This window comes from Aedes aegypti, chromosome 2, assembly GCF_002204515.2.
Source record: "Aedes aegypti strain LVP_AGWG chromosome 2, AaegL5.0 Primary Assembly, whole genome shotgun sequence".
Taxonomy (NCBI): Eukaryota; Metazoa; Arthropoda; class Insecta; order Diptera; family Culicidae; genus Aedes; species Aedes aegypti.
The window spans coordinates 135,251,823-135,266,380 of NC_035108.1; the positions used below are offsets into that span (position 1 = coordinate 135,251,823).

Sequence of the window (14,558 nt, forward strand, 5' to 3'; positions counted from 1 at the left end):
TATACCGCAATAATGGGCAAAACACCGTAACATTCATACCAGAAGCTTATTATTAATCTCAATCTGCAGGTTTACTGCAACAACAGAACGATTTGACAGTTTCGTCTCAGTGTGCAAGCAATCTCTTATACACGCTGTGATCTAGACTATCGAAATTCATACATTTTTCCTTATGAAAGTTGGAACGATTATTGCAATACGAACGCTTTATGTATCGTTCTGTATCGTGTACGCACGGGCATATCGATCGCAAGGTCTTTGGTTCGATTCCAGGCTGCCGCAAAACAATTTTTGGTTTAAAATTTTGGTTCCTTAAAGCAAAGCTAAGAATTACAACCCGATTTAGTGTGGCGAATTTTCATATGTGATTCCTATGATTTCGATAGTCCATTTCTCTGAGTGTATCATAAAAATCCGGTGACCACCCGGTATGCACGGTCGCAGTGTGAAGTGAACGAAAAAGAACCGTCGTGAAACACAAACTTCCCGGTCCGTGCCCGGCACGGCGTAATGAGAATAGCACTTAAGGCGAAGTTGGCCGTCATTGAAATTTGTACTGGACATCGATGATTGTGGCTAATCTGTCTCACGATTGTAAATTGAAGAAAATCACTTGATTTTGCACTGACATAGATTAAAAACTATCAGTATACTTTCTGCATGTAAGCGTAAGTATTGATACTTTTCGGAATCAATATTACTTATGATGACTGAGTTTTATCACTTTGAAATTTCAAACTGCAAAATCAACATGGCTGCCAAAACGAATGACGGGCTACTTAGCCTTCAAGGGAGGGCAATGGAGGTTGTCAAAATGTGCATAAGCCTTCCATGGGAAAGGTTGTCCCTAATCAGTGCTTTTTCGATCACGTGGTATATGGACGCCATAAAAAGATGAAAGTGCATACAATCAGGTCTTCCATAAGATGCTGTTACCCTTCCTACCGCAATCTCCCAGCTGTTTTCAATCAAATGAAGCTGATTTCTCGTTTGTGACTGAGGCATATTATTAGCTTATTACCTACCAAATTTCACTAGAATCAATTGACCGACGTCTAAGAAATCGACTTTACGGACAAAGTGGGCGGCAGCGACTAATAGGAGTTCTGACTGTTAATTATTTCAATTATGTCAAACGGTGATATGTTTCAACCTCTTTGACTTTTATAAATCAGACCGCTCTGCCCTGCAGATGCAATGTACGTAATCTTCCCCTATCGATGCATCGGTGTGGAATGAGACTTTCATAAATAACGTAACGCGTAGGCTCAGGGGTTACGGCTCATACACGAATTTGAAAAATCTTGCAAAAGACGTTATGGAGGAGGGAAGAGGTTCAAAAATTCCAATTTTACCGTTAAGTAATTAATGGACGCTTTCTGGCACAAACGGTGTGAAATTGAAACGGATCTTCCTATGTTTCGGACAAGAGTGTGAAATGTTTGGTGTTTTCGAGTGGCGGATGGCATCTAGTAAATGCTGGTAAACAGCGATGAATTCTAATTACCATTTGATTCATTAGTGGGGATATGCTACCGGAGATGATGTATCGTAAATCTTGACTAGATAGATGTAGACTAAATAGATCAGCTGTTGGAGTCGCTCATCGCCCATTCGATGGAGATAATTTGAGATTAAATCTGATTGACTGTTTATGCACTGAATTGGGAAACGGTGCACTGTAAAAGTAGCTTTATTGATAGAGTACGTTTGAAATTTCTGTGAATGTAAGTGTTTTGAGATTTTATAGGTGAAGAACTAATCATTATTCACCGATGTCAACTCTGTTCTGAACAGTTTCAACTTGGATCGCAAACAAAAATAAATTTATTCCAATTGAGAAACCAGTGCTACAGTTTGTTCGTAATCGTTGTCAACAGTTGGTAGCGTTTGTGCCAACCTTCGCTCCAAGCCAACAAAGTTAGTTGTGAAGCGATAATTGTTTTTCCGCGGAAATCAGAACACTTCCAGTGGAAATTCAAGTGTGCCAACCATTACCGTCGTCATCATCACCAGTGAACGCAGCATCTGGGTGTGATTGTTTGCATCGGAAGGACGTGGATACTCTCTCTCACTGTTGTTCGGAGTGAATGGAGTAGATTCTTCACTGCAGTGCTGCACTGTTTGCCACCCTTGGAATCCGGAAGCTGACTCTTCTGCTGGAAAATGGATTATAATCGTAAGTATGGTTCGAACCGAGTTCGACGGATGCTTATTTATATTTTCCCACGAATGTGCGCCGGTGGAATTGTGCAGTTGGGTTTTATCTTTGGCACAGCGATGAAAAGTTAAATATCTGGGTTTGTACAATCTATTCAATACTTTGAACTTCTTTGAATATTTCGAACTTTTGAATAACTATGTTGAAAAATTACAGTTGTAGCCAAAACATGTTTTCATTTCATGCTGAATATGTTAGTTGTTGAGAACAGCGAATACCCCTCGGCTCGGTGCAATATAATCCCTTAAGCGGCTGAGACAGGAGATGCCAAATTGAAAGTGACATTAGGGGTCATGCACAAATTACGTCACGTTCCAGGGGGGGGGGGGGAGGTGTCGAGCCAAGCGTGACAAGCCTTACAAAATTTTCGGAGGACTCATACAAAAAGTGTGACAAAGGGGGGGGGGGGGGTCGAAAAAGTTGAAATTTAGCGTGACATAATTTGTGTACCATCCCTTAGGGAATTGTCAGGCAGGATGATGGGCAAAATTGAAGTGAAACAGAAGATATTTCTCAAAATACATTTATTGAATTTTCTTTTTTATAACATTATATGCAATCAATTATCTAGTTTTAGTCGGTAATGAAATATTATTGGGACACAAAGTTGCAAGTAATCATACAGAAATCGATTGGTATCGCATTTGATTAATAAATAAATACTGCTGTTTTAGCGATACTCTGCGGAAAAAGCAAGTTGCTCAAAGACATCCGAAATCGCACCAAAGTTAGTTGTTGAACAATTTGGATCGAAATTTGCGTACCAAATAAATCGAAGATTGTGCATTCCTTTATTAGCATAGTTTTGAATATTACATTCATTTCTCATATCTGGGTGTTATGCGTTTTGCAAGTTTGACACTTAATTTTTACAAGTAAATCTAAACACCAACCTATAAGATAAAAGAAACCGTTTGAACTTAGCTAATTAAATTATTCAAAGCACTATAAGGTTGCAAAGATTTCTGCCTAAAATAATTGATTATATTATATTTCTTCTTCTTCTTTCTGACGTTACGTCCCAACTGGGACAAAACCTGCTTCTCAGATTAGTGTTCTTATGAGCACTTCCGCAGTTATTAACTGAGAGCTTTCTTTGCCGATTGACCATTTTTGCATGTGTATATCGTGTTGTGGCAGGTACGAAGATACTCTATGCCGAGAAAATTTCGTTTACGAAAAGATCCTCGACCAGTGGGATTCGAACCCACGACCCTCAGCATAGTCATGCTGAAAAGCTGCGCGTTTACCGCTACGGCTATCTAGGCCTCTTATATATTATATTTCATTTACCTTGTATATTCTATTGGAATGAATGATTTCAGGACTCTTAAAAAGTGTTGAAAAAACTATTCGTCAGGTGAAAAAAGTAACCTGGTGTAATTGTGATCAGTGATTGAATCCTGAGAAAATTGAGAGAATCTCTCACGTATCGCTTTCTGTAACTATCATAACATGCTGCACATTATGAGAGACTGTTTATCGTATACTGCTACAACTTTGATCAGATTGGGGGGATAGTAGTGCATGATAAAACCCCTCTAAACATGCTCCAAGTCTGGGGGACACTATTGTTATTGGAAGTTCGTGTATTTTTTTTCGTACCAGTAAAGAAAAACACCTATCCCCAACGGTAAACAAGCGAGAAACATGGATTTAATCATCGCTCTCTCTTTGGGGCTCTCGCTCGCTGCTTCCATTTATCAGACTTGTTACACCTTGCGATACAATGACGATCGAGGACCGCAACAGATGGGATGTTTTTCTTTGCTTGCTTTGATCGTGCTTCATACTCAAATGAGAGCGAAATCTGAAATGCCTGATTGTGATGGAAGATTGAAGCGCTCCTGGAAATATTTGTAAAAAAAACATCTAGAAAAACTTCATGGACCTGCTGAAGAAAATGAATCTTTCTGGTTATTCGGGTGTTTTCGTTTTGGTTATTCAGGGACTTGCAGTATCTAGACCTTTTTCCGGAAGAGGTCTGTTGATTTAACAATAAACCACTTAGCATTTTCATGTAGATAGTTAAAAGACTCTAGTCGAGGCTAATCTTGATACAAAAATATTGGCATCAAAATGAATAGTTCAAGGATCTCTGAATAAACTAACCTTTTATGATTGATCATTGCAGGTATTCAAAGGATATGCAAGAGTGCTTATTGCTGAGCGAATCATCTTGTTTGAAATGCTATTTTTGTCTATGAAAAGCTTCGGGTTTTATGAAATATATTGGGATAAGTTGACAGCCGGGTGATGATGATGCCAGACTTGCGATGCATGGTCAAATATCAGTAATATGCATACATAACACTAAGGATACGTGATGTCACTACAGACGCTGTGTAATGTTGTTGAAAGTTTTTTTTCGTGTTGCTAAATATGATTATTTTATGGATTAAAAAGATATATACCGAGTACCTCCGTTATTGGTTTGACCGCATTTGATCTGAACACGTTTTAATTTGTAAAGTGGTTCAAACGTCACTTAGCTCGTGGAACGGTGTAAAGTGAAATTAAACAGTATCACATGGAATCTATAATCAAAACAAAACAATGAAAAAGGTAGCCAGAAAGATGAATTTTGGCTGTTTGTAGAGTGACTAGATGTTCAAATTAAAAATAAACCCTGATGGTTTGAATGAGGTTTCGTTCAAATTAGTTGGGGTACACGATAAGCCGTATTTCGACAAAAGTGTTCACAGAAACAAACAAAAAACTGTATTCCAGATAATCATTTTTTTTTCCAACGCGTTTGTGAATTGAGTGATGTACAGTGCTGTTCTGAATAATAGCAGCGCATGTCGATTTTCATACAAAATGCTCAACTTTGACATGCTGTAGTTTTGTTCCTTTTCAAGCAATCGAGTTGAAATTTTCTCCACAGAACTACAAATATGCCCAATTTTGTAAACACAAAATTTCAAAATTTTCTAAGCCCCTGCCGGAAAGTGAGATACTAGGTGAAATTGTTCGAAAAAATAGCAGTTTTAAAAATTTGAATTTCGGCTTGACATTATAGTTTTAAATTGTATATCACTTGCCATTGGAACAATCTCCTCCTACTTATCAAACCTATACCTAAACCGAAAATGTTTAAAATATTTGTAGAAGAAAAATTTTAAAATGAAAAACTGCTATTTTTTCGAAAAATTTCACCTAGTGTCTCACTTTTCGGCAGGGACTCAGAAAAAACTGAAATTTTGTAGTTACAAAATTGATTATATTTGTAGTTCTGTGGAGAAAATTTCAGCTCGATTGCTTGAAAGGGAACAAAACTACAGCATGTCAAAGTTGAGCATTTTGTATGAAAATCGACATGCGCTGCTATTATTCAGAACAGCACTGTATGTATGACCAAACCATTGTTTTTTTGTCAAAATTCTTCCTACGCTTGACTCGTAAATCAAAAGTGCCTCACATTTTTAAAACAGATGAATTTTTAGTTCATCTCGCAAGAAGGAACTGGTTGCAAAACAACAGAAATAGAGCTACTTTAGATGATCATTTATATGAGATAATGGTCTTAATGCATTTTATTCTGTCATACACTATGTCTGACAACATGTTTACAATTTTTTTTAGAGAACTCAAGGTGGTCATTTATGGGTAACTTTTGAACTATGTTTTGCGGATTTTGTAAGAAAATCGTTTTTGGGGACTTTTTAAACATTTCTTTTATAACTCTTTAATTAATGTTCGAATCCTCTGAGCAGAATCTCAATAGAGAAACTTAAAAGTAGATGGAGTACCGTATACCTTTTAATTCCGCTCCTAAATGCTTATCTTTGACAGATACGCGTATTTCGATTTCCACTTGCAGTCTTCTTCAGTGTCAGTTACTCGTATCCACTTTTTCTCTATTTCTTTTATAATTTAATTAAAATTGTGGACAAAAATCATTCAGTGATTTTCTAATGAAAAGATTAATAAAATGACGAAAGTTTACTAATATAATCTGTTAGAAACCCTTGAAAAAAATAATGGCATGACGAAAGTTGGAGCAAAATTCCAGGATGTAACTAGGTGATTTAAATTATGTAGTTCAGGGAATTCCTCGTGGTAGAAAAGAGGAGAATAATTTGTCGGAATTTTTGATGAAACCCAACTAATCTTCTTGGCATTTCGTCCCCACTAGGACAATGCCTGTTTCTCAGCTTAGTGGTCAATGAGCACTTCCACAGTTATTAACTGAGAGCTCTCCTGAAAATAAATAAACATTTTTAATTAATAGTATTGTTATTGTACGCATTCACTTTGACTTGAGGATTCAAAGAGAGAATGGCTCGGTTTTTGTTTAAATTTTGGTTGTGTCATAACAGATATAATATGCCGTGCTATAAACTGTTCAACAAATAAATACTAATAGCAAGCGGAATATGGCATCACATCGTATAGTCAACCGATAGCTATTTAGAAATGGTCCCGGAAGTATAAATTTTCCGATTACAATTGCCACAGGGAACAGAGATATTGGCAATATTCAAATATCGTGATATTCATGGCATTGAACAGCTCTGATAATATGTTATTTCACCCATATTAAATTAAAGAAGTAATGGGTATAAGGTGACTGACTTCTGAAAACTTTTCGAAATTTTAAAATGGAAATGTTTTTGATAAGATTATAATGGAAGAATATTGAAAGTGTAATCGAAACCCACCAAGTATTTCTTTTCGCTAGGTCAAAAAATGAAACAAAACAAAGATTTTTTAATCAATGAAAACCGCTAAAGAATTCCTCACTCCTTTTATATGAAACTCATGGAATAATCTCTGGTGGAATCGTTGAAAATCCCCTATATTGGTTTGTTCTCATGAGTTATTTAAATAAAGCTTTCGAATATCAAAATAATGACATATTTTACTATGATGGCGATGTTTGTTATTCTTTAGATATTTAATGTTTTTAGTATTTTTGCACAAATAACAAATTTTACCATGATAGAATATTTGGTTATTGATTAGTTATTACATGAATGTCAAGTATAACATATCAATGACAAATTTTGCTATGATAGCATGTTTTGCTATTGACGAGATATTTAATGTCATATATTAATAATATAATAATGGTTAAACTAGATATGATTGCAAAATTTGTTCTTATTTTACCATTATTTTGTTATTTCCCTCTACCCGACAATATCCTGTACCAGCCGAGAATCGAGTACTTACACCTTGCTTAACAGACGTGGACGTAATTAGAAGGCAAAGGAAGGCTCAGTGCATTACTTCAATAATATTTATTCTCGAATGTCATAACTTTGGGGCGACTATAAGTAACCGCTCTAAGAAGAACAATTTTGACCGCTGAAGCCCTCTACAAAAAGTCAACAAATCACTAAAATGATCCCATATTGCATTTTGAAGGATCCATTATGTTATCGTATTTATGCCTTACATACTTATGCTAAACGTCCATACGCCAAACGTATTTATGCCTAACATCATGCACCCAGTTTCATTATATAGATCGAACTGGATTATCCGGAGTATGGATTTTTTTCACTTCGGATAATTAAATCACTAAAAGAAAAATTGAAATCTGTGATAAAAGAACTTTTTTTTCGTTGTTTTATTTACTTGATTCAGTAGCGTAGCCAGAAATATTCTTAGAAATATTCTTAGAAATATATTAGGGTCTTGAGAACAGGGACGAAAAAAATCATGCTCACTATACTCAATTCGTTGACATGTATGCCTCCATCAAAGTAACCGCACTACCACCAATATGAGTGTACCAATGAAGATGGCACAAAAGTAGATGAAGAAAACAAACAACGATGCCCGTATGTCGTTGGTGTTTTTGATTATCAGAAGCAGAAGAGTGTCAGTTTTAGAAAATTGATTATCAATGAGGATCATATAAATTAAACAATATTCTGCTATACGGGTAATGAACGATCCGATGCACGGAATCGATTATATTGACGCGTCTTTAGTGTCCTTCGTGCAAAAATTACAACTTCCCGAAGCGGAATATAAAAAAGTCAAGCTGGTTAGAATGAATATCATTTTTTGTTTCCGATAATCACAAAGCGGTTGAGTATCAGCAGGCTAAAAGGAAACTGAAAATCTTGCGGCAAGCGCTTTGCCAATCTTTGTTGTGTTGTCAAGGTGAGGATAAAAACAAATAAAAATCAACGAAGATTCTACCCAGCAAGTGTCAATATAGGCGAGGGTAGATTGAGTATTTTCGTCCCTGCTTGAGAAGACAAACTTTGTTTTTCACCAGCACACAAAAAACCCTTTTTTTAAACCCCCCTTTTCTTACCTAGGTGCAAAACTGCTAAGGCATTCATATTGTTATTGCAATACTGAATTATTTCAAATTTATGCATTAAATCTGAAAAACAAGAATATCAGAAAACATACTTTGGATAATCGATCTGTATGCTGAGGTTTTTTCCTTCAAGCTCACACAAAAACATATTTGCAGATCTGTTGCAACAAATTACAGGTGAAACCGCTCAGAAAAATCTGTGCGTTCTTTAAATAAGATATGTGAAATATCTGAATGAATAAAAAAATCTATACGCTGGAATTATCGGATGTATTCCATTTTTTTAATAACACCTAGTATTTTTTTTTGGATACGTTGTATGCTTGGTCGACTGTATAATAATTTGAAATTAGTGATGATTTTGGATCGGCAGCCTTATTTTATTAATCAAATAAACCAATTTTGTCTCTGTCCTACGTTTCGGTTTATTTGAGACCTTCTTCAGGGATTTAAATTTCAATTGGACAAACCATTAGAGATCATGATACTGTATCATTGTGTGACAACCGGACACACGTTCGATAATAGTAATAGACTCTAGCAAAAAATTAAGCAGACCACCCATTTTACAAATATATCGTATCTTAATCCTTCAAAATATAAACAAATGCACCGATACATAAGGACTAAGTATTAGTTATGCAGACATCATTATTTATTTATTTTATTTTATCTTTATTAGAGATTTTCAGCCAGAGGCTGGTTAATCTCTAGAGGCTGCAGACATCATGTATACACTCAAAAACAGAAACAAACCAAAAAATAGACCAACACTATCATCAACCCATACACAAAATTTGGAATAGCAACCATTATAAAAAGTATTAGACAAAGTGAACAAACCTTCTTCTTCTTTCTGGCGTTACATCCCCACTGGGACAGAGCCTGCTTCTCAGCTTAGTGTTCTTATGAGCACTTCAACAGTTATTAACTGAGAGCTTACTATGCCAATGACCATTTTTGCATGTGTACATCGTGTGGCAGGTACGAAGATTCTCTATGCCCTGGGAAGTCGAGAAAATTTCCAACCCGAAAAGATCCTCGACCGGTGGGATTCGAACCCACGACCCTCAGCTTGGTCATGCTGAATAGCTGCGCGTTTACCGCTACGGCTATTGGGGCCCCTTCAAACCTGAACAAACCTACACCAGCTATTGAAACATATAATGCAGAATCGGTAATATGACATTTTTAAGAATTCCTAAATATGTCGTCAACTCAGACAACATGACATTCTAAAAGTTTGTGGACAAAAGCGATCTATTTTTGTACGTTAATTTTTTTCTCCTGACGTTTTTTGATGTTAGGGAGTCGATGCCGGTTATGGACCCTTTGCGTATTATGGACCCCCTACAGAGAAACATAAAATTAACACTCTAAGCAACCTTATTCCTATGAAAATCCACCGGGGGAACTTCGATGGCATTGTTAGTCAGCAGTTTCTAGCAAAATATTTGGTTTGAGACGCATAAATACAGATATTTGAACAGTTTTGTAAATGAAACCACACAAGAGGGTCCATAATGCGCATTTGCAGGTGGGTCCATAATAGGCACGTCGGCAGCGAGCCGGATTACATGACAGTCAAATGGAGGGTCCATAATAGGAAACGTCAAATTTGTAAACATTCCTATTATGGACCCCGGGAGGATCCATAATAGGCATTCGGACAACAGTTTTCCAAATGCATATTTTGATGGAAAAATCGAATGATTTTGTATGCTTCATAGGCGTACTATGAAGTAAAAACGTTGAACTTGTTGTTAGACTCCACAAAACGTATATGCGTCTGAGATATCATTGCGGAAATGTGTCGAGATTAAATTTCAGCTACTAAAGGGTCCATTACTAACGTGGAAACCCTATATAGTACGTTCAACCATTATTGTTAATTGTTTGTCAAATTCAAATTATTCGAGATCTCTATAAAAAATAGAATTAACGATTTTAAATCCTTGATGAAGGTCCCAACCATGCACCGTAATGTCGGAAAGGAACAAAATTAGTTCGTTCGATTTGTTGAATGAAACTGCCTAGCCAAATTTATCAGTGATGTCCATTTAAAAAAATATATATATCTGAATTCGGGATTTTGGATATATGGAAAATTTATTTATGATTAGGACTTTTGGTAAAGCATTATTGAGGGAATCATGAAGTAATTCAAGGGAATATCTCAAAGAAGTTATCAGGAACAATTAAAAAGATGATGAGGATCAAAAGAAGTATTTGTTAAGAATTATTGACAAATTAGGCAGCGTCCATTTATTACGTACCGTCGTGCGGGGTGACATTGGTCCATAAGGGTGACTTTGGGCCAACATTTTTACAGCAAGCTAATGCCAGCATAATTAAAACAATGTGCCAAGCTTCAAGAATACGTTATAAATAACCAATAGATTATCATAGATTAGTTTTTGCCGTTCCTACTAATCATGAGATGCATCGAAAGAGGCGGTCAAAGTCACCCCCTAGGCCCAATGTCACCCCGCATGGCGGTACCGTTTAAAATTGAAATTTTCGACGCTCTCTCCCCCGTCCGTAAAGCTTTTTGTACGAAAAATTGTAAATTTTTGTATGAGTCGTAACGCTTGAGTCTACTCCCCCCTCACCGAGAGCGTTACGTATTTCGTGGACGGCGCCTTGCATGGAATTATCACTGAAAACGTTAAACAACAGTTTGACGAATTCCGGGACAAGTTCGAGAGGGCTAAAGAAACTTTGTAGAGAACTACATACACTGGTCCCACAGTTATGAATCATTTAAGGCTCTGTTCAAAATTGAAAAATTATAGAGAGCAAAATAATCAATATTTTTTAATGAAATCAAGACCGAACGGTAAAGTGAGATATATACCTGCAGTTCATGCACAATGTTGCCATTAAAATTGTTGAAAACATTTGAAATTTTCACTTATTTGAACATTGTCTAAAACCACAATTTATGAATCGGCAAAAAAGTTGTCCACAAATATGAATCAATATGAACACGATTTATGAATCAGTTGTTTACTTTCAATTATTTCCCAATAAAATGCTATATAGTTCATATTTTTATTAGAACACTGTCTCAGACAACGATTGTTATATACGGGGGTGTACCGGAACCAAGTATTTCAAGATTCTGTATGAACATTGAACATTGAATGTGTGAATTTATATGCTTCTGGAGCATGTTTATTTGGAGGTTGATGGCAGGTACTGTAATTAGACAATCATTAGATCTAGATGGCAGACTCTTAGACTGCCTTTACTGAGAATACCAATATTATATGGCGATTATTTGGTGGTACATTACGCACGTGAAAAAATCGACTACATGAATGTAAACGATACTCCATGACCTCTGATTTTTTTTTATATTTTAAGAGTGTGAATACCCTTTACTTCTCCATATGTCCAATAGAAGAGCCAACATTTTAGCCTGGGAGTTAATAAAAAAAACTAACTCGCAACAAAAGTGATCATGAAAATGACAAACAATTGGCATTGATATCAATCAGGGAGGTTACAAACCAGTTCTTTTCTTTCCCACTCGTTGCTTTCGGTCCTTCGGCAGAAGCAATACCCCTTTTTTAACACTTCAGTCGTCGCGCTGTTGTATTTTGTACAACACTGTTGAAAAAACCTCGCTTTTCGTTCACAACAGTTGCGTGGTGGTTCTGACGATTGCAAACCGCGTGACGACTGGAAGGTTAATGCAAAATTAGAAACAACCTATCAGATGTAATCAAAAAATTCTTTACATTTTTACATCTATACTGTTCCTCACAAATTTAGATTTTTTTATATATCCATAAATTATTCAACATTATAATCTTTGAGGCCTTACATAGCCAACGTCCAGAATTTCCACAAAAAAATGGGGACGGACCTGGTGTAGTGGTTAGAACACTCGCCTCTCACGCCGAGGATCTGGGATCGAATCCCATCCCCCGACATAGTCACTTATGACGTAAAAAGTTATAGTGACGACTTCCTTCGGAAGGGAAGTAAAGCCGTTGGTCCCGAGATGAACTAGCCCAGGGCTAAAAATCTCGTTAATAAAGTCAAACCAACCAACCAACAAAAAAAAAGAAATTTGCGGAGTTTATGGACGAAATTTTACATTGGAAATTATTTGAAACTAAGAATCATTTCTAAAAATACTAAGTACTCATAGTTGAACGCTGATTCATAAATTGTGACTGGTGTGTATGTTTCCCACAATTTATTGATCAAGTATTTTACTCAAAAATCTCAGCCAAATCCGTATAAATACGCATTTATCTCTCATAGCTATGTTTATTGAATCTGTAAAAGTTGTCTGGAGCCCAATCTCTCACAAAAAATCTTTCAAACAAACTTTAAAACGTCGTTTCTAGCTAGGCGTCAATAGGCACACGGCCTACAAAGTTGGCCAAAAGTACAGCCCGATTAGCTACAAAAATAATTTAGTAATATTGTTGGTTCATACCGCGATCAAGAGCTATTTTACTGAGATAAAAAACCTTTAAATGACTAAACACTATGTGTCGCTTATCAGTAAAAATGATTCTGTGATGTTTTGTGATAAGTTTGATATTAATTCTGTCTTGGTAAATTTTTTCACAAACAAGTTTAATAAACCAGCAGCTACATAGCAAAGCCATTCTGAAGGTTTCTGGGTTTTATTCCTAGTCGGTCCATGATCTTTTCGCTTTTTGAACACTAAGCTAAAAAACAAGCTTTGACCCATGGAGAATTTAATGTCAACAAAAAAGAAGAAGAAGAAGATAAACTAGTTGATTTTGTATATTGTATTTTTGCGGCCAGAGTTCTGTAAGACAATTTTAGCCACCCGAAATGTGAATTCCCTTCGCTTTTAGATCAGGACGCAATGTGCCATTACATTCTTGCAGACATTTGTTGATTTCCGTCGAACGGAAAGCAATAAGAATGAACCATTTGCCAGAGAATGTATTTACCTGTTCTCAATTCGGGGAAAAATAAGGAGGATATCTCACCTCCACAATAATCCTCCATGATTGTATGATTGACGAGAAAATGCAAATGAAAATCCATTCCGATGATTTGTTGACGGGAGAGCATCAGAAGAGTGCGATTCGTGCGGACGATATTTAACGAGCGTTGTAAAACAGATCGTTTATTTGCAGTTAATAGAAAAGCGCTTGTCGGCGGCGACGAGTCTTAAATCGAACACTTTGCTTGCAAACATCAAATAACAATTTAAGTCTCCTGCAAAGGCGGCCGAAGCTCGTGCGCGTGTTAACTGGCAATTAACGACGCGTCCCAGTCGTTGCAAGTTGTTATAGCGAATTTTATAACCGAAGCGGCAGGCCGCCAGTAGATAGGTCTTTCTCCGCGTTAATTTAGTTCTACAGTACGAGGGTGGATGCGCCGGTATTAGCCATAGTATCAGTTTTTTTTCAGATATACTGTTTTCTTCCATTTCTTCTTGGCATTACGTCCCCACTGGGACAGAGTGTTCTTATGAGCACTTCCACAATTATTAACTGAGAGCTTTATTTGCTAAAGTTGCTATTTTCGCATATCGTTAGACAAGTACAATGATACTCTATGTCCTGGGAAGTCAAGGAAATTTCCATTTCGGAAAGATCCTGGACCGATCGGGAATCGAACCCAGACACCTTCAGCACAGCTTTGCTTTGTAGCCGCTGACTCTAACCACTCGGCTAAGGAAGAATGGCAATATGTAAAAGTTTTTTGTTTGATTTACAAAAATAATTTTCCATAAGACGGCGAATACTGGTACACCTACCCTATATCATTGGCGCTCCCGTGACTCGGTGTGACGTGTAGGACAAAATTCCGATCCACACCGGTCGACGCTGCATCGTAGAAGTAATAACTGTGCATGTTGTATCTATCACACGAACCACAGACAGCTGGATCGTGCTTCCTTCTCTTGACGTCACTGTGATGCAGTTTCTATTTCATTGTTCATCAACTCAAAGGGTACGATTCATAGATGGTTGTTTGAATGCATTTTGGATTGCACCGGAGAAACTAAGTGTTTACGACTTTGTGCAAATCTAATTGTAAGTACTT

The 14,558-nt window shown here is 36.7% G+C and overlaps 1 protein-coding gene across 10 annotated transcripts in view; it reads left to right on the plus strand.

Moving 5' to 3' along the window:
• The window catches only part of LOC5577718 (high affinity cAMP-specific and IBMX-insensitive 3',5'-cyclic phosphodiesterase 8), a 730,891-nt gene that overhangs the window by 349,916 nt on the left and 366,417 nt on the right, over positions 1–14,558 (plus strand). The window contains exon 2 of one of the 10 annotated variants that reach the window (XM_021842498.1): positions 1,751–2,179. The exons of 8 other annotated variants lie outside the window; for them this stretch is intronic. In XM_021842498.1, the coding sequence (XP_021698190.1) occupies positions 2,167–2,179 (13 nt within the window). In that variant the 5' untranslated portion in view covers positions 1,751–2,166. The remainder of the gene's footprint in view (positions 1–1,750; positions 2,180–14,558) is intronic. One more of the 10 variants, XM_021842499.1, reaches the window with a different exon arrangement.